This window comes from Saccharomyces kudriavzevii, assembly GCF_947243775.1.
Source record: "Saccharomyces kudriavzevii IFO 1802 strain IFO1802 genome assembly, chromosome: 9".
Taxonomy (NCBI): Eukaryota; Fungi; Ascomycota; class Saccharomycetes; order Saccharomycetales; family Saccharomycetaceae; genus Saccharomyces; species Saccharomyces kudriavzevii.
In genome coordinates this window covers 256,781-284,348 of record NC_079280.1, presented here as the reverse complement: position 1 = coordinate 284,348, position 27,568 = coordinate 256,781, and the positions used below count along the sequence as shown (strand labels likewise).

The window sequence follows — 27,568 nt, the reverse complement described above, 5'->3', positions numbered from 1 at the left end:
GATTCGAACTATGAAATGCAGGGTATTGTCAGAGGCTCGTGTTTATACGAACATAAATAAGCTGAGAAGCGAGGAATATTGGGACTATGAAAACACCACCATTGATTGGTCCACGAATACAAAGAGTTACGAGATTGAAAATAAAGTAGGGCGGGGAAAATATTCTGAGGTTTTCCAAGGTGTCAAATTAGACTCTAAAGTCAAAATTGTCATTAAAATGTTGAAACCTGTTAAAAAGAAGAAAATCAAGAGAGAAATTAAGATTTTAACGGATTTGTCCAACGAAAAAGCACCTCCAACCACCTTGCCGTTTCAAGAAGATCAATACTACACAAATCAGAAGGAGGATGTTGTAACATTCACTAGACCTTATATCTTTGATCTGCCACACAATGGTCATGCAAATATAATTCATCTGTTTGATGTAATAAAAGACCCGATCTCCAAAACACCAGCTTTAATCTTCGAATATGTAGATAATGTGGACTTCCGTATCCTTTATCCTAAATTGACCGATCTGGAAATCAGGTTTTACATGTTTGAACTATTGAAAGCCTTAGATTATTGTCATTCAATGGGGATAATGCATAGAGATGTTAAACCTCATAACGTGATGATCGATCATAAGAATAAGAAATTGCGATTGATCGATTGGGGGTTGGCTGAGTTTTACCATGTAAATATGGAGTACAACGTTCGTGTTGCATCCAGATTCTTTAAGGGCCCTGAACTACTAGTGGATTATAGAATGTATGACTACTCTTTAGATCTATGGTCGTTTGGGACAATGTTAGCTTCCATGATTTTCAAAAGAGAACCATTCTTCCATGGAACCAGCAACACAGACCAACTTGTTAAGATTGTCAAGGTACTTGGCACAAGCGATTTTGAGAAATATTTATTGAAGTATGAAATAACTTTACCGAGAGAGTTTTACGATATGGACCAATACATCAGGAAGCCTTGGCATAGGTTTATTAACGATAGTAACAAACATTTAAGTGGCAACGATGAAGTTATTGACCTTATTGATAACCTGCTAAGATACGATCATCAAGAAAGATTGACTGCTAAGGAGGCAATGGGCCATCCGTGGTTTGCCCCAGTAAGAGAACAAATTGCAAAATAACAGGCAAAATACGAAAGAATAAGAAAAAATCACGCACGCACACACGCACACGCACACAAATGATATAACGAGTAATTTTTTTTTTTTTACAAACCGTACCTCATTGTACCATTTTAATAGATTAAACTCAAAACGGATCAAGGGGACTACAAATAATAGAAGCAGAGAACACTAATGTGCAAGTTTCATACTTATGCTTACAAAAAAAATAACGTCTTAAATATAATTAATACGAAACAAAATGTAGTAAAGAAACAAAATAACAACGATAAAGCGGAAAGCGGGGACCCGAGTACATACACGTATAGTATATATACAAATGTGCAGGTATTTCTTGAATCAAACGCCGTTCTGTTCATAGAGACTGGATGCTTTGGCCTCCCTGTCAGAGTTGAGCAATGTTTGATTTTCGGGATTGTTCCTACCTTCCCCAACTTTGAGACTCATATCATCATCATCATAATCATCACCATTATCATCAATATCGCTCCCAAAACGTTGCGAAGACGGTTCATGTTTGATTGATATGATTTTGCCAGTCTCTTTATCCACTTCTGTAACGTCCGAATCGATCATTAACAGTTCTTCAATGATCTTTAAGGAATCCACAGTCATGCTTTCACTTTTGCTATTATTACTGGTACTTTCACCATTACCGTCCGAGTTTTTTGCTAATTTTTCATGTTCACGTAAATGAATTTTAGAAAATTTCTTGAATTTAGAAATTAATTTCTCGTAATAATTCAGTTTTTTCTGCAAAATTCTATTTTCGCCCTTGATCTCATTAAATTCCTTTTGGAGCTGTAGTTGCGCAACCTTCTTCCTTTGTCTGCATTTAGAAGCTGCAATTCTGTTTCTCTCTAATAATCTTGCCCTTTTCCATACTGTTGTACCTGGGGTTGGATTTTCTAATGGATTGTCTCCTAAATTCATGCGAGGTCCCTGAGTTCTTGAAATGAAACTGGGATTAGAATGTGATTCTCTAATTGAGGATTTGGTCATGTTTTTATTTGCCAAATTATCGGCGTCAGTAGTTGGCGCAAATATCGTCATACCTTCCAGATCGCTTACGCTCTCCGCCGGATTATTTTTTGATAGTGAGTTCACAAAAGTTTGCTGCTGGTTTTTTGAGAAGTTGGTATTTTGATCACCCGAGATTGTGCCATTCGAGGGATTAGTAACTTTTTTTGCACCATATGCTGGAATATTGGCCGGTGCTGCCTGATTAAAGGTCTGTTTATGTGATACATTTTTGTTGTGATTTACGGCATTATAATTGTGGAAATTGGGCATGGGGGGCGGTTGGGTATTATGAAGGTTTTCCAAGGTTTCAATATCCTCGCCTAACTGGCTAATTTGACCGTTAGAAATCGAGATTCTTCTTCTTCTAATTGGTACGTCACACCCCGGAAGAGAACTTTGAAAAATCGGTGGATTCGTCATGGGCAAATGTGCGACATCCACACCAAAAGGTTGAAAGAATGGCGATAGAGTCTCCATGATGGACGGATCATTTAGGGCATGCGGATTGTTGTTCATGTTCATATTCATGAAATATAATTGCCTATTCAAGGCGGTTGTGTTAGCGGCGTTAGTTGCATCAGCAACAGCATCGTTTGGTGCAGATTTGCGAGTAGAAGACAGATGGTTTAGATTTGTGGAGCTGGCTAAATTTTGATTCACATCGGATACGACGCCAGAATTCAAAAGAATATCACCATAGAGCTGAGACTCCTCCTCGGTTTTCATAGAGGGCGATTGTTGTTGTTGTTGTTGTTGTTGTTGTTGTTGTCGAAGATACGTGGGCTGGTGGTAGTTTGAGTTAGCATTGACGACCTGATTGTGCAAACCGGTGTTTCTAGCTGCCATGTTGGTATATTGGGGGGTCAGAGAATCTCTACTAGCAGTAGCATAGTTATGCATCGAATCGACCACGCCAGCGACGTCGGTGCTATAGTTTACATCTTGGGGATCCAAAGGCCTATTTGTAGGTGAAACGTCTCTATTAGCAGTGGCTGTAACGACAGCAGAAGCATTATTGATGGCATGCGGTATCTTGTTATTCAAGATCTTTGACGTGTCATCGATATCACGCCTATTATTTTCTTTTTGCTTGGTGGAGGTAGAATCTACGGAACGATATTCATGGCCGGTAAACATTATTGTACCGTTGACCTGAAGTAAGGGATTGATACTTTTTTCCTACTACTTTAGATCCTCTTAGATCTTCCGAATGAAAGATTGCTTTACAAATGCGAAATATGATTTAGAAATGCCAACGAATACCTATACAGGATAACCTCTATAGTTTTTTTGTGTCAGTAAACAGGGGTGTGCTTTAGAGGTAGTAATTCCTAATCTAAATTGACAGAAGCCTTCCTCTCGCTCTGATTGTCATTGGAAATAGGCTTCCCCGATTGTCATTGTCGCCAATTATGGAGAAGGGGCAACCACTTTTCCGTGTAAGGTGACACTTATTATATTGTGTCGCGACCAAGAATTTGACAATATTGGTAAAAGCAATAAGCGTCGTAAGTAACACTAGAAGCAGCTTGCTACCATAGTGTCCATCGGTGATGTTGCGGTGTGTCCCAGGTATGTCTTCAATTTCAGAATGAACATTTTTTGATGGAAATAGTGCTATATGGTAATGACGACACACTTTTGAAACACGTTTGAAAAATGTTTCAGCCTGACAATACAATATTCATCCACCGTACGTTACCATCTTATATAACATAAGGAACTTATATTTTGGGAATATCATGTCTGAATCAACTGGGAATACAAGAGCAACTTTACAAAAACGAGGAATACAACAAGATGGATAATGTACGCTTAATTAAGCCTCTATCGCTTCCACAAAGGCTCATTAATTGCCTCTTCCACCCCCTTTTGCTAATATTCTTCACTTCTGTAATTTTAACTATTTGGGGCACCTTTTCGGTCATTGACGCCACAATGATAAAAACCTCCTACATGAAGATTAAAAAGAACGATACCGAAATTGCGACTGTCGTATCTATTTCTACGACCACGGCAACAAGCACAACAACATTGGTCACAACACACCAACCCACATCTTCTGCAAGCATATATTCCTTGAACAGATCATTTATTGACGACACACTTGATCAGTATTTTGAAGGTAAAGTAAAAGATGTTGCATCTCAAATCGACACGGATATGCAGGAAAAATTTCAATTGTATACGGATAATTTATTGAATAACAAACAACAGCTTATCACCAACCAAATCAGTTTGGAAACTGAATCAATGAAGAATGTTCTCGGACTGAACAACACTATCTACAACGAGCTACTCACTAAATCGCAATTAATAAATGAGACATGGAACAGAATATCAGAAGATGCCATGACGATCGATGAAGAGTCGATTTCACAAATGGCATCAAGCTTATTTCTAAACTATTCCATGTTCGATGATATTTTCCAGAACTACACCACGAGATTGAACTTCTTACAGGTATTCAATGACACTATCACCGACTTTTCTCTCCAACTGGGTACCAATACTACCTTTAATCTCAACTTCTTACAAACTTCCACCAGCTGGGATCAATTCAAAAAAAATTTCACCAAAACCTTACAGAATGAAATTTCCACTCTATCGGGAAGCACTACAAACGTTAAGCCACCAACTACATTGACCAAACGGTCTTTTGAAACTAGTGAAGAGGAAAAAAATGCGTTCAATGCAGTAAAAAGTCGTATTCTCCGTATGTGTCGGAAAATGACAATAATATTCACGGCAATCTATGTTGCCTTTGTGGTTTTGCTAATGATAATAGAAAGAATCATATTTCAGCTGGAAAACCAGCAGATAAATCTGGTAATGTCACAAATTAATAATTTTACAGGATGTACTAGTTTCACTCAATACAATACGATTGTAAGAGGCTTGATAGCTACTTTAAACCTCTGCGTACTCTATCCATTTCCCTACCACTTTACAAAGCTTATAAACCAAAAGATACTGAAAAGGGGACCGGAACAAATTGATGGCAAAAAGGCAAAACGATCCAAACTGTTTTACTGTAGTTGGTGGGTATTTTCAAATGGAGTTCACTTGTGGCTTTTCGGTTTATTGATGTTGTTGGTTCATTGGCAAATCGTTTCACGATTAACGAGCTTTGAAGTACCATACTCGCCTAAGTTAGATAAAAGAGCTGATTCTTTACTCTATAAGAGGGAAGCGTGGACAGAAACAAATACGACCACCGCAGTGGAAGGTCTTATTAATGATAGCATAAGCCTATTGTGCGAAAATTTCCAACTGGAAGTAAATGAAAGGTTAGTTTCAGACAGTCTGAGCTTTTCAGCTGACCACAGTTTCAAAAACCAATCAATGAATATTCTGAGCCTTTGGGTCAACGACACAAACACCCAATTTGAGAAGTATCTTAATGAAAGTTCTCAAGATTGGAACGGAATAGACCTTTCAATTGGACCTCTAGTAAGTACTAATTCCCTCACTGAGTTCATGGATCAATATTCGATGCCTACAAACAAACTTACCAAAACTAACGCATCATTTGCACTGGACATTCAGAAATATGGAATAATCATTCAAGGAACTAATGTGGGCAACAACTCGGTAGGCGCCCCTTCATCGCTAGCTAAGCGGCATGAAGTAGAGCACGAGCAAATAATGGTGTCCTCGCTGCACACTGTTTACAAGTGGGGCCTCTTAATAATTTGTTTGACTATACTGCTGCACCACACGCTTACATTTATAATATTAAAGCTGTAAATATTGTATTATCATCACCTTTCACGAGTAGTCTCGCAATTTTCGCTGGGTGAAAAACTTGTGAAAGATACCTTGAATATATGTAATAATGGCCTATTTCACTCTTAGTTGCACGCAATCGTTAAGTATTACAGGCCTACATACCGCTCATTCTACCAGGACGCTTGTAAAGCAATTAATAATTTTCCCTTTACCTTTAGTTCACTGCATTTTTTTTTGGTATTTGAAACTTTTTTTCTTCATCTCTTTTTTGTTTGACTTTAACAAGAAGTCTCATTGTGTCAAGGCAAGAATTGAAAAGAAATATCATCAGCATATTTATTTATTTATTGTCGGATTTTGATTTTTGAAGACGTGGTTGTATGTTGAACCGATCGAAATGGCTCATAGAAAATTACAACAGGAGGTCGATAGGGTCTTTAAAAAGATCAATGAGGGTTTAGAAATCTTCAATAGCTATTATGAAAGGCATGAATCATGTACGAACAATCCTTCTCAAAAGGACAAGTTAGAGTCCGATTTGAAAAGAGAGGTCAAGAAACTACAAAGGCTGAGGGAACAGATTAAATCGTGGCAAAGCTCACCCGATATTAAGGATAAAGATTCTCTTCTGGATTATAGAAGATCCGTAGAGATAGCGATGGAGAAGTATAAGGCCGTGGAAAAGGCGTCCAAAGAGAAAGCATATTCTAACATTAGCCTGAAAAAGTCAGAGACTTTAGATCCGCAAGAAAGGGAGAGAAGAGATATGTCTGAGTACCTATCCCAGATGATTGATGAATTAGAAAGGCAATATGATTCCCTACAGGTAGAAATTGACAAGCTATTACTTTTGAATAAAAAGAAGAAGACGTCGTCTACATCAAATGATGAGAAAAAGGAACAATTCAAGCATTTTCAAGGGAGGTATAGGTGGCACCAGCAACAAATGGAACTGGGATTAAGATTGCTAGCCAATGAAGAATTGGACCCCCAGGATGTTAAAAATGTGCAGGATGATATAAACTATTTTGTGGAGTCGAATCAGGATGCGGATTTTGTAGAGGACGAGACTATTTACGATGGTTTGAATTTGCAAAGCAATGAAGCAATTGCTCATGAAGTGGCCCAATATTTTGCCTCACAAAATGCAGAGGATAATGACACATCCGATGCTAATGAATCCCTGCAGGATATATCAAAACTTTCCAGAAAGGAACAACGAAAATTGGAGAGGGAAGCTAAAAAAGCCGCTAAACTGTTGGCAAAAAACGCAACAGGCTCCAACATAAGTGCACCTGGTCCTTCGAACACGCCATCGCCTGTCACACCCTTTGCAGATATTTCTAAGGAAACAGAAAGGAGTCCTTCAGCCTCTCCTATTCATAATATGGTAAAACCTGAAGGGCCTACCAAAGCATCTTCTATAAAGAGCCCCAAGCCTAGTACCGACAACCTACTTCCGTCACTGCAAAAATCGCCAAGTTCAGCTACACCCGAAACTCCAACAAGTGTACATACTCATATTCATCAAACACCGAATGGTATTACTGGCGCCACTACTTTGAAACCTGCCACTCTCCCAGCGAAGCCTACTGGTGAATTAAAATGGGCGGTTGCTGCATCACAGGCAATAGAAAAAGATAGAAAGGTCACCTCTGCATCGTCCACCATTTCCAATACCTCGACGAAGACTCCGACAACTGCTGCACCCACCACAACATCGTCGAGTGCAAACAGCAGAATTGGTAGTGCCTCGAACACACCCAAAATATCAACTTCCTCGTTGTCTCTGCAGCCTGACAATAGTGGCGCGTTATGTTCATCAGCAGCAACCGCAGCAGCTGTCTTGGCAGCAGGTGCAGCAGCTGTGCATCAAAACAATCAAGCCTTTTATAGAAATATGAATTCCTCTCATCATCCTTTGATTTCTTTGGCTGCAAACTTAAAATCAGAGCGTGAAGTCACCGCCCCAGAAGCACCGGTAATCGAAAATGCGAGTAAACAAGTTATGGAACAAAAAGAGGAAGAACTATCAACAGAAGGTGATCAACTCCAAGTACCGACATTTGGAGTATTTGACGACGACTTCGAATCGGATAGGGATTCAGAAACAGAAACAGAGGATGAAGAACAACCAAGTACGCCAAAAATTTTGAGTTCTGAACAAAGAGAGGCCAGAACAAGTGAAATTAAAAAAGAATTTGTAAGTGATTTTGAAACCTTACTGCTACCAAGCGGTGTACAAGAATTCATAATGAGCTCTGAACTCTATAATAGTCAAATTGAATCCAAAATAACATACAAAAGGTCTCGTGATATGTGCGAAATTTCGAGGCTTGTGGAAGTACCGCAAGGCGTTAATCCACCATCTCCCCTGGATGCCTTTAGATCCACCCAGCAGTGGGATGTGATGCGCTGTTCATTGCGTGATGTTATAATAGATTCTGAAAGGCGAAATGAAGATTCATCATCCGTCTATGCCAAAATCATTAAAAATTTTAGAACTTTAGAGATGTTTTCATTATTCTATAACTACTATTTTGCTATCACTCCTTTGGAAAGAGAAATTGCATTTAAGATATTGAATGAGAGAGATTGGAAAGTTTCAAAAGATGGTACAATGTGGTTCTTGAGGCAAGGTGAAATCAAGTTTCTGAATGAAATTTGTGAGGTTGGTGATTATAAAATTTTCAAATTGGATGACTGGACGGTAATCGATAAAATTAACTTCAGGTTGGATTATTCATTTTTGCAATCATCCGTTGATGCAGTTTCTGAACCCCGTGGCATGAACGTTGACAATAATGCTGACAATAATGATGTTAACGATCAAAGTAATGTAAATTTAGAACAACAAAGACAACAAATTTCTCATGGTAAGCAACTTCTGAAACAACTGAGACAAGGCAAAATCAATGTATGATAATCACATAAGAAAATACAACACAAAAAAAAATTAATAAAAATATAGCAACAATCAGTGCTTATGGTGGTATAAGTCGATTTTAATTTTATTTATAGTTAGTTTAAATTACACAAATAAAAAAATCTAATCCAAGGTATATTGGTAAATATTCAATATATTGGATAAAAAAGAAAACGGCGTAAATAATTATTGAAAACTAAGCCATTTGAAGAACTGTATTTACGCATGCATATACATATTTGTATATCTATATACGCATTTTTCCTTTTCTAGTTTCTGTTTAGACAAATAGTAGCGAGGACCAAGTGAATATAGTGACGAGGAGAGATACTTTAGCAAACCACCAAACATGTTGAATGGCAAATGGGCATAAGCTGAAGGTCCACTCCCAAGTCATTGAATCTGTATTGAAGTGCCCTGTAACCAAACCGGTGTTCCCATTAAATTCACCCATCATAGACTTGACTGTGATTTCCTTGACGAAAATGTCACTTTCAATATCTTTGGTTGCTTCCCAAGCAGATGCGGATTTCTTATTGTAAACTGTTTCGCAGCCCTCGTGATCATGACCAGTCAATATGATGCCTGGCTTTCCATTTTCGAAGATCAAATTCAGGACCTGATTCGAAACGGATTCACTCAAATGATTTTGAGATCTTAAGAGCCCAGCTTTGTATGTTTCTGGAGTATGACCATCTGGATAAAACCTGGTATCTGGCCCATCATAGCACAGACCCTCACGCTTATAAAATGGGACGTGCGTCAATAAAATAGTACTACCATTAAATTTACGCTCGTTTAGTTGGTTCAAAAACATCCAAGTGGCCTCAACAAATTCTGGTTGCAAAGCAGGACCTTCTAATAGAAGATCATTCAGCACTACTATTCTCCAAGGATGAGTGGTGTTGGTTTCGTATTCGATCCAATAATTGTCCTTACCGAAAAGATCGTGGAACCTTGTCATATGCTGATAGGTAGCGTCACCAGAGTAACCTACGTCGTGATTACCGGTGATGTTAACGATCAAGAAATCTTCCAACTCTGGATTCCATGAATAAACATCTTCATAACCAAATTCAAAAGATAATTCTTGATTTGCGATTTCGTTCTCGTTGATATTGCTTAGAATCTCATTGAAGCGGTCCCCCCATTTAGACCAATTTGCCTTATATTGACCTTCACCATCAAGGTTCTCTTGTTTAATCCTTTCAATTGAAGCAGGGTCTCTTTTGAAGATTCGGCTTATATATCTTCTCGTTCTATTATGGAATTCCGAGTCACCAATCCATTGACTAGAGAAAAGGTCGCCCATGACAGCCACCACTTGAGGCTTCAATCTTTTTTGCATCATATCGTAGATGTGGCCGAGATAATAGTCGTTACCATAAGTGTCCAATCGAGACACATATGGAGTCTTGGGCCAAATGCCCTTTATTTGAGGATCACCAAAGGCCAGGATGTGAATATCGTCATTATCATTAGCAGAGGCGTGGTTGCCATGCCATCCCTTTTGAACATCACCGAAATATCCCTTTACCTTCCCCAAAAGAGTCAAATCTTCTCGTGATGCGACGTTTTGGTTGGAGCATTCCCATGAACACTGCTCTGGATGGAAAGATGAGTAGGTATAAATGTAGATATTAGTCACAATGGTAAGGAAAGTGGCAAAGTATGCAAAATTCTTAACCGTGCACCTCAACATCTTGAAGTTGTTGGTATAATGCTGTTCTTCTCGATTCTTAGATTATGATCGGATAAATCGCTCGTAATGACTTTGTTTGCAATTTTTCTTAAAATTTCAGAACTCAAGTGACAATTGTAACAAAATAATTTCAAAAAGTCGAGCCTCTCCAGAAATAACCTGATGCTTTAAGAGTGAGCAGTGAGGTAGGTTCAGCAAAAATAGTAGTTTTCATCTATATGAATATTTAGAAATAAAGTTATAGGATACTATAAAAATAAAGTACATAAATTATTATCACTTCACTTGAGCAACTGTTGTACTTTCATCTGAATCAGGTGACAAACAGCGTTAATTTCCTTTTCCAAGGCATTAATAAATAGGGTGTAGATCTTGAACGCGTAGTACCTGTTCGACATGACGAAATTATAGAAATTCAGTAAGTCCACAGTCAAAAATTGTTGCGAACCACGCATGTAAATTCCGATGCATGAGATAATCAGCGCCAAATACAGGAATCTCTTGACCAAAGTGATCAGATTCATCAATAACTTGTAAAAAACATAGAAAGTGAGAAAAATAAACGATAGTTGAAAGACCAAAGGGTGGGACTGGCTAAACTTGGTGATAGCGGGAATCAACCATTGAAGAATGTCAACGGCGAATTTCAAAATTTGCGTGACTACGGATAGTTCGTATTGCGGTTGAGTGGCGTCCATTTTATATATCTTGCTTTACCTTTGGAGGAGACAGCAACTAAGGAATTTTTTCTTTAATTTTCTTTTTACTTAATGACCATTTTTGATTTTGCAAAAAAATATTTACTACAAAGACCAGCCATAAAAGGGTTTATATTATACTATGATAGAGAATATGATATTGTATTAAGTGAACATATATAAACGAAAATTGGGAAGTTGTTAAACATCGTCTTCGTCGTTCATAGAGATAGCGACATGTGGCTTTTCTTCTTCTTCTTCTTCTTCTGCTTGAGGCTTTGATTCAGGTTCTTGGGCAAACGAGTTGGACAAGAACTCTTTCATCAAGCCCGCAGAAGTTTCGAAATACTCAGCTTGAGCCCTGGCCAATTCCTTCAAATCTTCGCTGAAGTTTGCGTGAGAAATAACTTCTTGCAAGCACACCGTAGCGTCTTCCGTGACCTGGGCAAACTTGTCTTCCAGAGTCTCCATTTGGACTCTCAAAGAGGCTTCCTTTTCCGGTTTCTTGTTGTTGGCCAGGTTGGTTCTTGCTACATCATATCTCAACCTCATGGAGTGAACGTCCTTACGGCACTTATCGGCTTTACCGATTTCAAAAGACAGCCTTTCTCTCAACTTCTTATTGAACTTAGTTTGAATCAAAGTGTCTTGTTGAATTCTGGTTTGAGCAATTTTGGCCTGCACGTCACTGAATTGCAAGAGAGCAGAAGCCAAGGGTTGTTCCTCAGCAGGGAACATCTTGTTCAAGCACTCGCTGGAGTTCAAAGACACTTTACTAAGGGCATAGTTTAGCGTCTTGGGCTCCTTGATGGGGCCAGGAGCAACCAAAATGTTTTGTGCCTCGGACGCAGACGTGGCATGAGTCAATTCAGTCAGCTTGGAGGCAACACTTCTGGAAAACTCGTTGACGGATTCGTTGATGTATTTAGGGTAATCGTACGATCCGTTTTCGTAGATAGCGGTCACGCCCAAGAAGTGGTTGTAAATCAACTTGATGGTGTCGACCTTGTCCTCTAACTCCGTGTACTCTCTTGGCAATTGAGAGATGTCTGTCACCTGGCCCAAACGCTCCTGGACCATTCTTTGCGTGGATTGCGCAAAGTTGGGCAGTTCCTGGGTTCTTTCGGAAACACTCGTGGAGATTTCCTGTAGTTTCTTGCTCAAAGAGCTGGCAAAGGCATTAAACGACATCGACGACTGTAGTTTGTTGCTTACTTCACTGTTCTTCCGCCTACTTCAGTAGAGATTAGGTGAAGAGGTTGCAGTTTTGTTGTATTTGACATTCCGATCAATCCAACGCTCGCTTCTCACGGTAATAAGGGAAAATGTTTACCAATTGGGAATGAACGATACTGAACTAAATGGAATAGTTAAAGGAAACCAGAACTGGAGGACAGGATATCTAGTGACCTTCACGATAGTATGTGGAAGATTATGCGTGTATGGAGGTGCGGAGGGGTGCGCTGGGTACACCGTCAGCGACCCTCGCACGAGCTGCTATCCCAATTGTCGTTTGAACAGCATTACAAGATCAGGTCCAACATCGAGCTGCTGATACAGGACTACGCCAGCAAACCAATTGCGCCATTAACCTACGAGTACTTCCTGCAGTACAGGCCGCCACTGACCAAGAAGGAGGAGTACATGCTGACGATCAAGACGATTAACCTACTGCTTTCATTGACGTGCAAACGGCTGAATGCCATCCAAAGACTACCGTACAATGCGGTGATCAACCCACATATCGAGAAGACTAACTCTTTGTACCTGAAAAGTCTACAGACATTATTGTCGATTGCGTATCCGTATGAGTTGCACAACCCACCCAAGATACAGGCCAGGTTTACGGAACTGCTGGACGACCACGAAGATGCCATTGTAGTGTTGGCGAAAGGCCTACAGGAGATTCGGTCATGCTATCCGAAGTTTAAGATTTCACAGTTTCTGAACTTCCATTTGAAAGAGAGAATCACCATGAAACTGCTGGTGACGCACTATCTGTCGCTGATGGCGCAAAATAACGATGGCTCCAACCAAAAGATGATCGGGATCCTGCAGCGGGACCTACCTATAGCACAATTGTTCAAGCAAGTGTCAGACTATGTCAATGACATCTGTTTCGTGAAGTTCAACACACAGAGGATCCCAGTCCTTGTTCATCCATCATCACAGGACATCACATTCACGTGCATCCCGCCCATCTTGGAGTATATCATGACAGAAGTATTCAAGAACGCCTTTGAAGCGCAGATTGCGCACGGCCAGGAGCACGTGCCCATAGAAATCAACCTCTTAAAGCCTGATGACGATGAGCTGTACATAAGGATTAGGGACCACGGCGGCGGGATTACGCCTGAGGTGGAGGCGCACATGTTCGACTATTCCTACTCGACACGTTCTCAACAACCAGTCGATGGCGAGTCTATAGATCTGCCCGGTGAGCAAATCAACAATGTTTCCGGTATGGGGTTCGGTCTGCCCATGTGCAAGACATATTTAGAGTTTTTCGGGGGCAAGATCGACGTCCAGAGCCTTCTTGGCTGGGGGACAGACGTCTACATTAAGCTCAAAGGGCCCTCCAAGGCCATGCTCATTCTTAAGCGTTAGCATGCACACAGGCATGTGCATAGGCTGTGCTATCAAACGTTCCATTCCTTTATAGTATCTACACATATTCTTATATAAGGCGAAAAACTGGAAGAGAAAAAAAAAGTGTTGAAAGTATACGGTCAAACTAGTTTCTTCGCAAAGCAGCACAACCAATTAAACGATCAAAGATGGCTATTGATGCTCAAAAGATTCCGCTGACCATCCTGATCTTGGTCATTTTCTTTTTTTGGAAATTCTTTGCCGGCCCAAAGACCAAGGCTGTACTAGATCCGAAGAGAGACGAGTTTCAATCATTTCCGCTGGTTGAAAAGACCATCTTGACGCACAATACTTCGTTGTACAAGTTTGGTCTACCCCACGCTGACGATGTTCTTGGTTTACCCATCGGTCAACATATCGTGATCAAGGCCAATATCAATGGTAAAGATATTACCAGATCGTACACACCCACTTCGCTGGATGAGGACACCAAAGGAAGCTTCGAATTACTTGTCAAGTCGTACCCCACCGGGAACGTTTCTAAGATGATTGGCGAGTTGCGGATAGGTGACTCGATCCAGATCAAGGGTCCTCGTGGGAAGTACCGTTACGAAAGAAACTGCCGTTCTCATCTAGGAATGATTGCGGGCGGTACTGGAATCACACCCATGTACCAGATCATGAAAGCCATTGCCATGGACCCTCACGACGTCACCAAGGTATCCATGGTCTTTGGTAATGTCCATGAGGAGGACATTTTGTTGAAGAAGGAATTGGAAGCGTTGGTGGCCATGAAGCCATCACAATTCAAAATCGTTTACTACCTGGATTCTCCAGACCGTCAAGACTGGGCCGGTGGTGTGGGATTCATTACCAAGGACGTCATCGAGGAACACTTGCCCGCTGCTACCGTGGACAATGTTCAAATATTGATCTGTGGACCTCCTGCCATGGTTGCTTCCGTTAGGAGAAGCACCGTGGACTTGGGTTTCAGACGTTCCAAACCGCTTTCTAAGATGGAGGACCAGGTGTTTGTGTTTTGAAGTTCGTGGCCGTAGCAGAATGGAATATGGCTGATATCAGAATATATAGACGTATACGCTATTTAATTTGGTAACCTAAACGCATCGTTTCCAACCTTCGTGCTGGACGATCTTTCCACTCCATAATACGTATAAGATCGGTATTAATATTAAGAAAGTGAGGTTATACAAGCCTACATTACACGGAAGAGCATAGAAAGTGGGGCAAGTTAAAAGTGATGTCCACATCAGTCCCTGTCAAGAAGGCACTGAGTGCACTTTTACGCGATCCAGGAAACTCCCACTGTGCCGACTGTAAGGCGCAACTACATCCACGCTGGGCTTCTTGGTCACTCGGTGTTTTCATCTGTATCAAATGTGCTGGTATACATAGATCATTGGGAACACACATTTCCAAAGTGAAGTCTGTTGATCTGGATACATGGAAGGAGGAGCACTTGATGAAATTGATACAGTTTAAGAACAATTTGAGGGCTAACTCGTACTATGAAGCTACTTTGGATGATGATTTAAAGGAAAGAAAGCTCACTGACACAAGCAGTCTACAAAACTTCATCAAGAACAAATATGAGTACAAGAAGTGGATTGGCGATCTATCCTGCATCGAGGGATTAGTGGATTCCGGAGCATCAGTTCTGCATAAACCCTCCGCGAATCATTCTTCACCTGTTTCGAATGTAAGCATAGACTTGAGTTCAAATTCATTGCAAAAGATGCAAGAATCGCCTTCCCTTACACTTAACACTTCAAAAAGTAATACGAGCTTATTGAACCTACAGGTTTCATCTCTTTCCAAGACTACCTCTAATACAAGCGCTGCCAGTACTACAACAAGCATAGGTGCCGCCAGTAATAAGACCGGTAACAGGGCTAACGAAATCGGGCAAAGAAACGATTTGAAGAAATCCATTTTATCCTTATACTCCAAACCTTCGGCACAGACTCAAAGCCAGAACTCTTTCTTCAATACTAGGACATCTCAGCTCTGTAATACCCCGTCGCCATTCGTGAATGCTGGAGATCTTGGTACAAGTAATGATAATAATAGTAATAATAATAACAACGCGAACTCAAATTCCAGTTCCAAAATTTCATTGGATGATAACGAATTATTCAAGAACGTCTGGACTTGAAAAAATAAAAGGAACGAAGAAACAGAATAAAAGAACACCATCCCACTATATTATTTTATATAAAAAAAAGACTTCCAAATAAAAATAGAAATACGTATTTTTTTCTTGTGTTTTTTCATACATGTAAAATATTATTATTGATTTTTATTTTTTTCAATGAAATGGATTTCTGAAAAGACTATGCTTCATTTCGTAGTTATCATTAGCATCTGTCGTAGGCCCGAGCCTCGTTTCATGAGTCACCACGTCAACCTCGTAGTTTAGCGAATTGTTATTGTCCCAATATTCCTTCCTGGAACGATCAACGCTCCAAGTCTGATATTGAATACAAAACTGCAATTGTGATATATTGCTATCTTTGTCATTTGGATTGTGTATATCATCGATGGAAAATTTGAAAATATCCATATCGCTTCCCGGTAAGATGTTATTAGCATTAGAAAAATAAACGCATTCTGATTCATGGAATGTTTTCCAGGCATCCCATGTGTATTTTATGATAATCTTTTTATCAAAGTATATGTTTTTCACAAAGACCTTCCCAATTATGGTCATGTTGTGAAAACCTGTTAACAGGGCTATCTCTTGCAGAAAAACGGGCCTGCCACGAGACAAATTTAAAAAGATGTTCAATTTCAGACTCTTTCGGTTTTTATCGCTTAAGATTGGGAAGTTCTTATTATAAAGACCAACAGCCCTTTTAGAGTTCCCATAAAATAAGTTTGCCTCTGGTTTGGTGGAGTTTTTCCTTGATCCTGAACATTCGCTATCCTCGTTTATTAGCAGATTTTTTAGCCCGTATGTGAGATAGGCTTCATCTTTGTCCTGTTTCCTTACTAAACGGTTTATAGTTTCATCACCTTCATTATCACTGTCGACATCAGCGTCATCGTCGGTTAATTTAAACTTCTTCTTTTTACTCTTGTGATTATTAGCATTCGTACCAAAATAGAATGCACCCTTGGGATTCCGCAGCCATGTGTCTTCATATTCATTTCGGTTGTCTTCAGACAACAAATCTTCTATAGGAACACTGTTAGTGCTGCCAATAGGACCTCCAAATCTTGTCAAAGGCTTGTGCTGGAAATTCAAGACATCTTGTTGTATCATCTGTTTGCTAACATCTATGGGTTTTTCGTTTTCGTTGAAAAGCTTTATTGGTAAAACACGATCGAAGTGAACACTTTTACTCCTTTGCAGCAGCCTTGTATCCACATGGTCCAGATTGACATGCTTGCCCCTAGTGCCGGCTTTATTGAATATAGATTTGGGCGTGATGGGTAGAGACTTGGACCTTCTTTTTAGTGAACTCTTCACCAGTTCACCGGACTTCTTATAGACGGGGGGTGAAGGATTAGCGTTCTCTTCAGACTCGTACTGGAAATTATCATGCGACAGGGGGGAAATCTCGTCTTCTTCCTCTCTATCTACGTTTTGATGATGAGCACTGGGGTCCATGCTACGGTTTATGAACGGATGATGAGCATGAACCTGCTTCCCGTTGAAATACATACTCTTATTCAGGTTTGTATTTCTTTGCAACTCGTCCTGAGGTAGTCTGTGCAGCTTGACGTTAGACAGTCTTCTGGGCATGTGCAAAAACTCGAGAGAATTCAATCTTGCAGGGCGCATGTGCATGCCCATGCCCGTAGAAGTTCTTATATTCGCATTTATGTTTCCGTAGTTATCGCCGTTACTGCTAGTAATCGGAAGATTCAAAGATTCATCCATCAGTATATTTTGTGGCTGCGTGGTGGTAGCCATACGGAGAGAGCAATAAAACTAGCAATAATCTTTTTTAATTTTTTATTATGAATCTATGACCAAAGCTGGTACCTCAGCAGTTGGGGGGGGTGGGGGGTTTTGTTCTGTGTATGTTTTTGTAGTTCAAGAGATTAGGGAACAGAGAGGCATTTTCATTATGTAATCGCATTTATATATACAATGACAGTGCGCGCGTTTATATAATAAGGTACTTTCGCCCTTTAAATACAATTGCACTGTTGAGATTACAATATCTGCAGATTCTGGATCTTGTACGACATGTGATGCCTACGCCTTCTTCATCACTGCCATCGTTGTAATAAGCTTTATCGCAGGCCCCCTGACATCCCCTTGGCGTGGGAAAGGCTCCGTGTGGGGGCAGTAGCAGTGATGTTCGAGAGTTCTATCAAGGACGAAAAGGAAAGGAGAAAAAAAAATCGACGATAGAAAGGAGAATGGAACGCCAGCGTTTCCAAAATTTTCTTTCCGTTTTTCACGAGTTGTTACATTTGTATTACTGAAATAAGATTTATATGGAATGCTATTATGTATTTTTGTTGTATACACGGAAGGTACTACTCCGAGGAAGGGGGAGGGGTGGAATGCCAGGTGTCCTAGTCGCTGAGATCGAACTTGTACATCTTCACACATCCGAACTCATCACCGCTGAAGCACTCCGAATCGCCAATACAAACACATGCGATGGGAGCGACTTTGTCGCCCAGGGACTGCGTTTGGGTGGGTTGAGTGTCTCTCTGTAGTCTGCGTCCTTGGAACGTGTGCATACACTTGCCGCTTTGCAAGTCCCAGACCTTGATGCTCCCGTCGTGAGACCCACTGATTATGCGGAAGTTGTCCGCGGCGATGTCCCAAACACCCTCCACGTGTCCAAACTGTGTTCTTATGCATTTCCCCGTTTTGACGTCCCATAGTTTGATGGTGTTGTCCAGCCCGCAAGAGAGCAGGTGCGTTGGGTAAGGTATGGATTCGTCCAGGGCGGCGGCCTCCTGGTCGCCCGCCACTGCTTCCGGTTCATCGATCATTGCCGAGCCGTCCTGCAAGGAACCCCCGCCGTCGGAGGTGTTGTCCGTGGCCAGATTCTCCGCATCCTTTATGGTCAACGGTATGATCTTCTGCACTTGCCCCACATGGCCTCTGAACACCTTTAGGCACGAATTGGTCCGAATGTCCCACATTCGTATTGTGGTGTCGTCGCTGCAACTGAAACACGAAAAACTCTTGGGATGCAGCTTGACGCAGTTGACCCACTCTGTGTGGCCCCGCAGAGTGTAGCATGTCCTTGACTCCACGTGCCACACTTTGACCGTCTTGTCTGCACTGCCCGAGACGATGACCTTCTGGTACGAGTCCACGCTCAGCACGCTATCCGAATGGCCCCGGTACGTGGAGATGCATTCGCCCGTTATGTAGTTCCAAACGCGGATAGTCTTATCGAGCGAGCCCGTAATCAGCTTCCTGTCGTCGAAGTACAGGGTCTTGACACCGTCTGTGTGGCCGCTGAGTCTTCTTATTAGTTTGCCCGTGAACAGGTCCCATATGCCTATGGTGGAGTCGTACGAGCCCGTGAACAGCAGCCTGTAGTTGAACTGGAGCGTCAGCACGCCGTCCATATGGCCCTTGAACTCCTGGATCCTGCAGTGGCCCTTTCTCCAGTTGGACTCGACCTTGAACCGCTCTCTGTAGATGACCTTCCAAGGTCGCGTACCTTGCGCCTGGGCGCCTGCATTGGAGGTCGAGCCAGGGTCGCTTTGCTGTATCCGGGCGCGCTTCATGTGCAGGAGGGGCAGCCCCCAGCCACAGTTGGGGCATTTTCTATCAATATGCTGCTCGCACATGTGGTACCATACCCTGTCGTCGTCGGCAAGTTTCTGCCACTTGCGGCACACCCTCGTGGCGTTGCAAAGCGACTGGCAGTCCAAGTAGCTCAGGATCTTCAACGACAGCTCCTGGGGCATGATGCTGATGAAGTCGATCTTGATCATGTGCGTGACGTGCGACGAGATGTACGACAGCTGCGGGAAGCAGCTCGTCGCCAGGATCCCATCCAGGATCAGCTTTCGTATCTTGTCGTTGGAATTACTGTATTTCGAGATAATGTGATGGATGTCCGATTGCTCGTGCAAGGGCAGCTTCGCGATGTTGGCGTTGATCTCCTGCGTTCGCTTCAAATCCTGCTTGTAGCATGCCGTGTGAGTGGGGGAAAACTGTATATCCGGGTTGTGCCGATAGCAGAACTTGGTGAAGTTGTATTCTGGCAACGGCTGCACCCTAGTGCCGCCGTCGTTCGTGGGCAAGCCTGGCGATGGCGATGGCGACCTCGTCGCCATCGCCATCTTCTTCTTGCCCGACGATCCGTGTGGCAAGTCTTCGCTGCTGTTCGCGACAAGCAGTCTCTTCAAAGGTGGCATCATCGCCGTATCTGTCATTTCACCAGCGTTATAGTTGTTATTACCGTCAGGGTGGTCTTTATCCTCGTCCTCGACACTCATCATCCGTTGCGTTTGTCTCCTCATGCCCTTCTCCTTTATAAATCACCAGCAAACGCACACACACACACACACACACCCCCTATACCGCTCCTCAAGCCTCTATCTTCTACGCTTGCTCCAACTCCAGTCTTCTTACCCACGATACCAACTGCCAAGTTGCTTTTTCCCACACTGCTGAAAAAAGAATAAAAATGTTCCGCGCAAACTGTGGCTTCTGAATCACGTGCCACGGCATATCCTCTGCAACAAAACTCCCACACTATCCAGAACTCACATATACACGCACGACATGTGTATTGTGTATATATAGCACGCAGTCACGACCGGCCATCTTTTCTGGGGACACGCAGCTATGGCTCCCTTCCCGTCCAGTGCGATGGCATGCTGTGCCATGTCCATGCCATGCCATGCCACACGTCCTGCCGTTATCTTCGCTGGATCTGGTTCGCATCGCTGCAGCCATTGTTTTGAAACATCATCACCATCCACATGCTGCTGCCAGGGGCAGCCGTTGCGGCTGCCAATGTGTCGGTAGTCACTGAGTCGCAGACCCATCGGTGTGGGTGTGAGGCATTTCCAGCGTCGGTTTTAGGTGCGGTTGGTCACGTAGCACGGGTTGCGGTTTTATTTGACGCAAGTTCTATGAGCATCATCGCACGTTTGGCAACGGTTTGGAAGTGAAGACGTACAAGAGAGGGTTTTATCTTTTGTTTTTCTGTTTTGTTTTGCTTTGTTTGGTGTTGAAATTTCTTTTTTTTTTTAGTTTAGTTGGCAGCAATGGAAGGGTTTCACCACAGCAGCGTACCAGATGAAGTTTGCTGACCATCTAACCGAGTCTGCCATCCCGGAATGGAGGGACAAGTATATCGATTATAAGGTCGGCAAGAAGAAGCTTAGCCGCTACAAGGACCAGCTGGCCGCAGAAGAGGAGCGATCCAGCTCCTTCCGGAGCTGGGTGCCCTCTATGCCGGTATACCAGAGCGGGTTCCAACAGAGAACCGGCGCTAACAGCCGGAGCGATAGAGACTATCGCTCCGGCCCCGCTTTCAAGAAGGACTATTCCTCTCTGCAGAGGGAGTTTGTTGCTGATTTCATCGAGGACTGGCTGATCTCGTTCCAGTTGAGCAAATGTAACGAGTTCTATCTCTGGCTGCTGAAGGAGTGCGACAAGAAGTTTGAGGTTCTGGAGTCGCAACTGCACTACTACGTGCTGCAGAAGAACTACGAGCGGGGCACTTTGAACCGGTCTAGTTCGACCGTCGACATGTCGACGGGTCTGTATGCGGCGGGCCACAGTGGGCGGTCGGACTCCAGGGTCAACAGCATCGACAGTGAGAACCGGTCTGTTATGTACGGGTCGATGCCCTGCGCCAAAGAGGCCGATAAGCCGCGGTTGTCGCTGCTGGCGTACTGTAAAAAAGTGCTAAAGGACAACAGGCTGTTGCCCTCGTGGCCCAAGCGAGGGTTTTCGTTGCTGCACGACTTGCAGCAGGATGCGTCTTCCAGGGGCCGCGAGACGTTTGCCTTTGGCGCATCGTTCTTGGAGACCATGACCACCACGCAGGCGAAAAACCTGCTAAGCAACGCCATAATCGAGTACTACTTGTACTTGCAACTGGTCAAGTCGTTCCGGGACATTAATGTCACCGGGTTCCGTAAAATGGTCAAGAAGTTCGACAAGGCGTGTCATACAAGAGAACTGCCCACGTTCATGTCGTACGCGAGGACCCATTACATCCTTTTCAGACACGCGGACGCCAACGTGCAATTGGTTGCGCAAAAGATGCAACAAATAACCAGCTCGCAACCGGCAACCACCTCCGAGCTCTCCTCTGCTCAAAGAGACAAAGAGCCCATCACTTGGTTGGAGACGCAGATCACCGAATGGTTCACCTCCGCGTTGACCAACTCTCCCAAGGACAGGAAGCACAACACCCACAAGTTGAAGAAACTGACCATTCAGTACGCCATCTCTGAACAGATGGTCCATAGAAATAACAGATCTATTGTGCAGATGCTTGTTGTTGGTCTGGGCATGGGTGTGTCGATGACTTTGATCACTTACACTTTGTACTTGGCCATTAGCTCTGAAGAGACCTCATTTACACACAAGATTTTGTTCCCATTGTGGGGTGGTTGGTACATGGTTTTGCTGATTGCGTTCCTTTTCCTCGTCAATTGTTTCATCTGGCATAGGACAGGGATTAATTATAGATTTATTATGCTGGGTGAAATTCAATCCAAGAACGGTACCCAATTTTTCAACAATGATTTTGCCACGAGTAAAATCCCCCTCAAATTGTATTTCTTAACCTTTTTCATAGTGCCCTGTGCGGTCTGTTCCATGTTGAGTTTCGCTTTGGAAAAGCTCACACCCCTAGGGTTCCTATACATTGGTATTGTGACTATTTTGTTCCTGTGTCCCTCTGGCCTCATCCCATATTGGGATAAAGTGGTACACACTAGGAAATGGTTAGTCGTCACTTTTATTAGACTGATGATGTCTGGTTTTTTCCCCGTCGAGTTTGGTGATTTCTTCTTGGGGGACATTATATGCTCGTTAACCTATTCTATTGCCGATATCGCCATGTTTTTCTGCGTTTATTCGCATACTCGTAACGACTTATGTGGTTCTTCGCATTCCAGAGCTATGGGCGCATTGTCTTGCCTGCCCAGTTATTGGAGATTTATGCAATGTTTGCGAAGATTTGCCGACTCCGGTGATTGGTTCCCGCATCTTTTGAACGCTGCTAAATATACTTTGGGTATTGCCTATAACGCCACACTTTGTGCTTACAGATTGTCTGATCGTTCGGAACAAAGAAGAACTCCCTTTATTGTGTGTGCCACGTTGAATTCGATTCTTACTGCCGCCTGGGATCTAGTCATGGATTGGTCCGTTGTGCACAACACTACATCTTACAACTGGTTGCTAAGAGATGATTTATACTTGGCTGGTAAGAAAAATTGGGAAAACGGTAGCTATTCATTCAGCAGGAAATTGGTCTACTATTTTGCCATGATTTGGGACATCCTCATTAGATTTGAATGGATTGTTTACGCCATCGCCCCCCAAACAATTCAACAAAGCGCCGTGACGTCATTTATTTTGGCTTCTTTGGAAGTGTTACGAAGATTCGTTTGGATCATCTTCAGAGTCGAAAATGAACATGTTGCTAACGTTCATCTTTTCAGAGTCACCGGTGACGCTCCCTTACCTTACCCAATTGCTCAAGTCGGTGATGATTCCATGGACAGTAACGATTTAGGCTCAAAAACTTTCTCATCAATGAATGATATTCCTGTCACGCCTTCGCATGACAACAATCCCCATAGTTTTGCCGAACCCATGCCCGCCTACCGTGGGACTTTCAGAAGAAGGTCCTCTGTATTTGAAAATATCTCAAGGTCCATTCCTTGGGCCCATGCTACTGATTTCCAAAGGCCAACAGTTAATACTGTGGATGACAGATCGCCCGAAACAGACAGTGAAAGTGAAGTAGACAGTGTTATGTGATGTGATTCGAATACAATATTGTTCTTTTTTTTATCGATTTGCTAGCCTATGCCTATTTGAGAAAGTTCAAATAAAAGAAAATGAAAAGTTTAGAGAAAAAAATGTAACAAAATAATATTATGCATAATCTATATCTTCTTTTGTAGAAATAAGAATTTATATTTGAAATATGATAGATTTTTCTAAAGATGATCCATTGAATTTACACCGATTGAGTCATGGGGTAGCGAATTCTTGCACTTTTGCATAACTTGGAGGATGTAATCTTCTATAAATTGCCTTTGCCGTCCAAACGGGAAAGATTGAAATGAGCAAGATGACTAAAAGTCCAGCATAGTATTTTACGGTAGTCATAGAACGTAAATCGAAATAATCGCCGAGAAATGGAACAGATATAATGTAAAACAGTAACGTAGCAACTTCAGTGACAAACATGGTTTTATTCCATGTGTAAATCTCTAAAGCAACCATGACCAACTCATTTACAACTAAAGCAGTAAAACTGATAGCAACCATTTTAGTGAAATCATCCTCTAATAAACTCGTAAAAGTTTGCGAAAATAACTGAATTACGGAACCTTGGAACAATGATAGTAGAACCCACACAAAAAATGTTTTATATGATAAACTTTTACCTTCTGTCAACTCTTTGTACAGTTCTGGATATATTTTTGTTAATGACTCTTCAATATCGTGATCAAGTGTTAATGAAAAGACTGGAGCCATTGTATAACAAGTAGCATAACCTACCATTAACCAACCTTGATATAGTGCAATAGGTTCAAACAATGAGCAAATGGAATATACTGCTTGACAAATGGCAATGATTAAACCTCTATGCATAACAAATTGAGCCAATTTGGCGGATCTTTTATAAGAGTTTCTACCGTGCCACAGCAGCAACTCGGTAAGATGACAAAATTGTGTGATAGAAAAGTCGGCAGCTAGTGAGGCCTGTCTACCTTCCTTACCCACGATACCAACACCAACATCCGCACATTGAATCATGCTAACATCATTACCACCATCACCAATACAACACACCCTTTTACCCGTCATTCTACGAATTACCAAAGCAACATCAGCCTTCTGTTGGGGTGTACAACGGCAGGCAATAACGGTTGGCAGATGCACTACAACGTCAAAGAACTCTTGTTCGTAATGTTTCAAAAACATCCCCAAGGACTCACCATCTATTAAAAGGCAAGCATTTCTATTGATTTTTAGATATTCCAGTTGATTAAAAGCACCCTCTGGCCTGGCCACTTTGGTTATGGTATGAACATACTGGCCACGAGAAATTAATTTAGCGCTTATGGAAACACAGCGGGCTGTCTCCACTTTGTCACCTGTCAACATCCAAATCTTGATGCCAGCGTTTCTCAGTAATTCGATGGAGGATTTCACGTCCTTCTGTAACTTATCTTCCACACCGGTTAAACCTAATAATTCAAGATCATGTTCTAAATACTTGGCAATTACTTGACTCATTTGTTGATCACGATTCAGCATTGACAAGGAGGCATCCTTGTATTCTTTTTGAAATTGTTCATAAATTTTCTTGTTTAATTTTCTGCGTCCAATGACCAAGGTACGTAAACCTTCACGAGCCATATTACCTGTTTCTTCCTCTAACCAATCATTGCTTTCCACAATTTTTGCCATAACTGTATCAGCACCTTTTTGCATAAACCAGTATTCGTCCAGTTGTTCATCTCTGACAATGATACCCATACGCTTGGAATCCGAATTGAAAGGGAAGACTTGCAAAATTTCGTAGTTTAAGGTTTTCCCAGAATGTTCATGTAATAAAGAGATTGAATGACGATCTCTTTTGAAAAGGGACAAGCCAACGGATTCGGTGAACTTAACAATAGCTATTTCATCTGGTGATGCTGCTTGATAAGTGAGTTCATCATCTTCAAATGTGGGCGTAACGTTATGACAGATTGCTAAAGTGATCAACATATCACGTACACGTGAGGACATATCTTTCCTTGTTGTTGATAGGGGAGCTTTAGAATTATTCAAAGAATCTGTTTTAGAGTCTACCAAAGACTGAACATAGTCGGACACAATATCTAATGTTTCTGACGTGTATGATACGGTACCAAGATGAATTTTTTTCAGCTGCATATCATTCTGAGTAAGTGTTCCCGTTTTATCACTCAAAAGATACTCAATACGACCTAAATCCTCTGGAATTGTGCTCGTTCTGACAATCGTTTCAGGAATAGTCTTATCGTGTTCGATCTGATGCGCATAAACAGATTTGGCTAAGTCTAAATTAACTCTTAGTGACACGGGGATGATGGTCGAGAACAAGATTAGGTATCTCATAATATCGATATACCAGTCATCATTGTGAAAACCGGCAAATGCTACCAAAAGGATAGAAAGAGCAAAAACACATGCACAAAGAACTTTAGAAATACTGTTGATTTCCAGTTCCAGTAAACCAGTCTTTACCTTAGGCGAAGTTGTATTCATAGCTTGCCTAGTGTCTCTACCCGTGTAAACAACGCAAGCAATACAGAATCCACTGGAAGCCAGAACAGTGTTTGCCCACAAGGTATTATCGACAGATAAAGCATTTGAAGTGGAGTCCTTGTAAGTAACTTTACCCAGAAACTTGTGAATGGACTTCTCAGGAGCTGACGCAGTTATACTAATTCTGTTAATTAGGTCGTTTTCGGATAGATTTTGAGTTAAGGCACATGCAACACGTAATTTCCAGTCAGTTTCACCATCCAGCTGATCTGTCTTTATGAATGACTCCCCAGATGGCTCACTTGATTGTAAAAGGACCAAATCAGCAGGAATACGATCACCCTTATGAACTTTTATGAGATCTCCAACTTTCAAATCTTTACTTGGAATGGAACGGTTCCTCGTTATTACATGATACAATTCATTATTCGATTCTCTATCACGTCTTCTCCTTTGAATATCATCTATAGCTTCCTTTATCATTGTAACTGTGAGAACAAACGCTAAAGGTACAATATATGATGATAAATACCCTATTCTTAATGCAGGAACTGCCTGCGATAATGCGACTACCAAGAAGTATAAGTTATAAAAAAACTTGAACTGTTCATACAATAAAGTTGGCACAAAAGTCACAGCATTATACTTCGCATTAGATAGTTCGTTAGACGCGTATCTATTTCTATCATATACAGGGGTTGTATCTGGGTGTATTTCTCTCTCTATATGCTGATCACTGAGCTCTATGGGAGATCCGAACTTGGACCAATTTTTAGTGTTAGGTATCTTCAAAAATGAGAGGGCTTTCGAAAATACATTATTTGAAGATGACGTTGGTGATGAAGCAATATTAGTAAATTTGAAACTATCATCTTGTGAAAGGCGATTGTCGTACATCAAAGGACGGGTATCTGTATTTGAAGACTTACGATGTGAATCTGTAGAATGATTGGAAAAATCATCTACCGTTCTCATTTCAAAACTTTCTCTATCTCCAACAGTATTATGCTTACTAAGCGGTTCTGGGTTATTATCAATTTGTAAATTGTCTAAGGCAGCCTCAAATGAATCGTCGAGATGTAAGTCAAAAGAATCTACACTGTTTCTGTGCTGATTGTTGTTGGAGTTGAATATGTTCTGCTTATGTGACTTGAATGAAGGAGGGTTAGGCATTTGTCTCTGAAGTTTTCCGTGCACTGATACTCCTTTTTTCTCAGATAATCGTTATTTTAATCAATTTTTCTGAATATTGCTTTTTCTCAAGTGTTTAATAGTATATTGCAACTACTAGTAGGCTGGTTTTTTGAATGCT

General features: G+C 41.7%; 14 protein-coding genes across 14 annotated transcripts; 7 read left to right on the top strand and 7 right to left on the bottom strand.

The window, feature by feature from the left end:
- Positions 1-10: 10 nt before the first annotated feature.
- Positions 11-1,129, top strand: CKA1 (casein kinase 2 catalytic subunit CKA1; the record flags this gene model as incomplete). Its single annotated transcript, XM_056228743.1, has 1 exon — positions 11-1,129. The coding sequence occupies one exon, from the start codon at positions 11-13 to the stop codon at positions 1,127-1,129; it is 1,119 nt and encodes a 372-aa protein (XP_056088434.1).
- A 339-nt stretch (positions 1,130-1,468) lies between these two features.
- Positions 1,469-3,289, bottom strand: CST6 (Cst6p; the record flags this gene model as incomplete). The annotated part of the gene is made up of 1 exon (XM_056228742.1): positions 1,469-3,289. The coding sequence occupies one exon, from the start codon at positions 3,287-3,289 to the stop codon at positions 1,469-1,471; it is 1,821 nt and encodes a 606-aa protein (XP_056088433.1).
- Positions 3,290-3,952: 663 nt separating this feature from the next.
- PRM2 (pheromone-regulated protein PRM2) lies at positions 3,953-5,902 on the top strand (the record flags this gene model as incomplete). The annotated part of the gene is made up of 1 exon (XM_056228741.1): positions 3,953-5,902. One exon carries the CDS (start codon positions 3,953-3,955, stop codon positions 5,900-5,902), a length of 1,950 nt encoding a protein of 649 aa, XP_056088432.1.
- Positions 5,903-6,281: 379 nt separating this feature from the next.
- Positions 6,282-8,807, top strand: NOT3 (CCR4-NOT core subunit NOT3; the record flags this gene model as incomplete). Its single annotated transcript, XM_056228740.1, has 1 exon — positions 6,282-8,807. The coding sequence occupies one exon, from the start codon at positions 6,282-6,284 to the stop codon at positions 8,805-8,807; it is 2,526 nt and encodes an 841-aa protein (XP_056088431.1).
- Positions 8,808-9,090: 283 nt separating this feature from the next.
- Positions 9,091-10,512, bottom strand: TED1 (Ted1p; the record flags this gene model as incomplete). The annotated part of the gene is made up of 1 exon (XM_056228739.1): positions 9,091-10,512. The coding sequence occupies one exon, from the start codon at positions 10,510-10,512 to the stop codon at positions 9,091-9,093; it is 1,422 nt and encodes a 473-aa protein (XP_056088430.1).
- Positions 10,513-10,793: 281 nt separating this feature from the next.
- APQ12 (Apq12p) lies at positions 10,794-11,210 on the bottom strand (the record flags this gene model as incomplete). Its single annotated transcript, XM_056228738.1, has 1 exon — positions 10,794-11,210. The coding sequence occupies one exon, from the start codon at positions 11,208-11,210 to the stop codon at positions 10,794-10,796; it is 417 nt and encodes a 138-aa protein (XP_056088429.1).
- A 201-nt stretch (positions 11,211-11,411) lies between these two features.
- Positions 11,412-12,401, bottom strand: GVP36 (Gvp36p; the record flags this gene model as incomplete). Its single annotated transcript, XM_056228736.1, has 1 exon — positions 11,412-12,401. The coding sequence occupies one exon, from the start codon at positions 12,399-12,401 to the stop codon at positions 11,412-11,414; it is 990 nt and encodes a 329-aa protein (XP_056088428.1).
- Positions 12,402-12,632: 231 nt separating this feature from the next.
- On the top strand, positions 12,633-13,817 carry PKP1 (protein kinase PKP1; the record flags this gene model as incomplete). The annotated part of the gene is made up of 1 exon (XM_056228735.1): positions 12,633-13,817. The coding sequence occupies one exon, from the start codon at positions 12,633-12,635 to the stop codon at positions 13,815-13,817; it is 1,185 nt and encodes a 394-aa protein (XP_056088427.1).
- Positions 13,818-13,987: 170 nt separating this feature from the next.
- Positions 13,988-14,842, top strand: CBR1 (cytochrome-b5 reductase; the record flags this gene model as incomplete). Its single annotated transcript, XM_056228734.1, has 1 exon — positions 13,988-14,842. The coding sequence occupies one exon, from the start codon at positions 13,988-13,990 to the stop codon at positions 14,840-14,842; it is 855 nt and encodes a 284-aa protein (XP_056088426.1).
- A 218-nt stretch (positions 14,843-15,060) lies between these two features.
- On the top strand, positions 15,061-15,975 carry AGE2 (GTPase-activating protein AGE2; the record flags this gene model as incomplete). The annotated part of the gene is made up of 1 exon (XM_056228733.1): positions 15,061-15,975. One exon carries the CDS (start codon positions 15,061-15,063, stop codon positions 15,973-15,975), a length of 915 nt encoding a protein of 304 aa, XP_056088425.1.
- A 153-nt stretch (positions 15,976-16,128) lies between these two features.
- On the bottom strand, positions 16,129-17,739 carry PIG2 (putative protein phosphatase regulator PIG2; the record flags this gene model as incomplete). The annotated part of the gene is made up of 1 exon (XM_056228732.1): positions 16,129-17,739. One exon carries the CDS (start codon positions 17,737-17,739, stop codon positions 16,129-16,131), a length of 1,611 nt encoding a protein of 536 aa, XP_056088424.1.
- A 614-nt stretch (positions 17,740-18,353) lies between these two features.
- MET30 (ubiquitin-binding SDF ubiquitin ligase complex subunit MET30) lies at positions 18,354-20,273 on the bottom strand (the record flags this gene model as incomplete). The annotated part of the gene is made up of 1 exon (XM_056228731.1): positions 18,354-20,273. One exon carries the CDS (start codon positions 20,271-20,273, stop codon positions 18,354-18,356), a length of 1,920 nt encoding a protein of 639 aa, XP_056088423.1.
- A 784-nt stretch (positions 20,274-21,057) lies between these two features.
- On the top strand, positions 21,058-23,766 carry SYG1 (Syg1p; the record flags this gene model as incomplete). The annotated part of the gene is made up of 1 exon (XM_056228730.1): positions 21,058-23,766. One exon carries the CDS (start codon positions 21,058-21,060, stop codon positions 23,764-23,766), a length of 2,709 nt encoding a protein of 902 aa, XP_056088422.1.
- A 216-nt stretch (positions 23,767-23,982) lies between these two features.
- On the bottom strand, positions 23,983-27,429 carry NEO1 (aminophospholipid-translocating P4-type ATPase NEO1; the record flags this gene model as incomplete). Its single annotated transcript, XM_056228729.1, has 1 exon — positions 23,983-27,429. The coding sequence occupies one exon, from the start codon at positions 27,427-27,429 to the stop codon at positions 23,983-23,985; it is 3,447 nt and encodes a 1,148-aa protein (XP_056088421.1).
- Between the last annotated feature and the right edge of the window lie 139 nt (positions 27,430-27,568).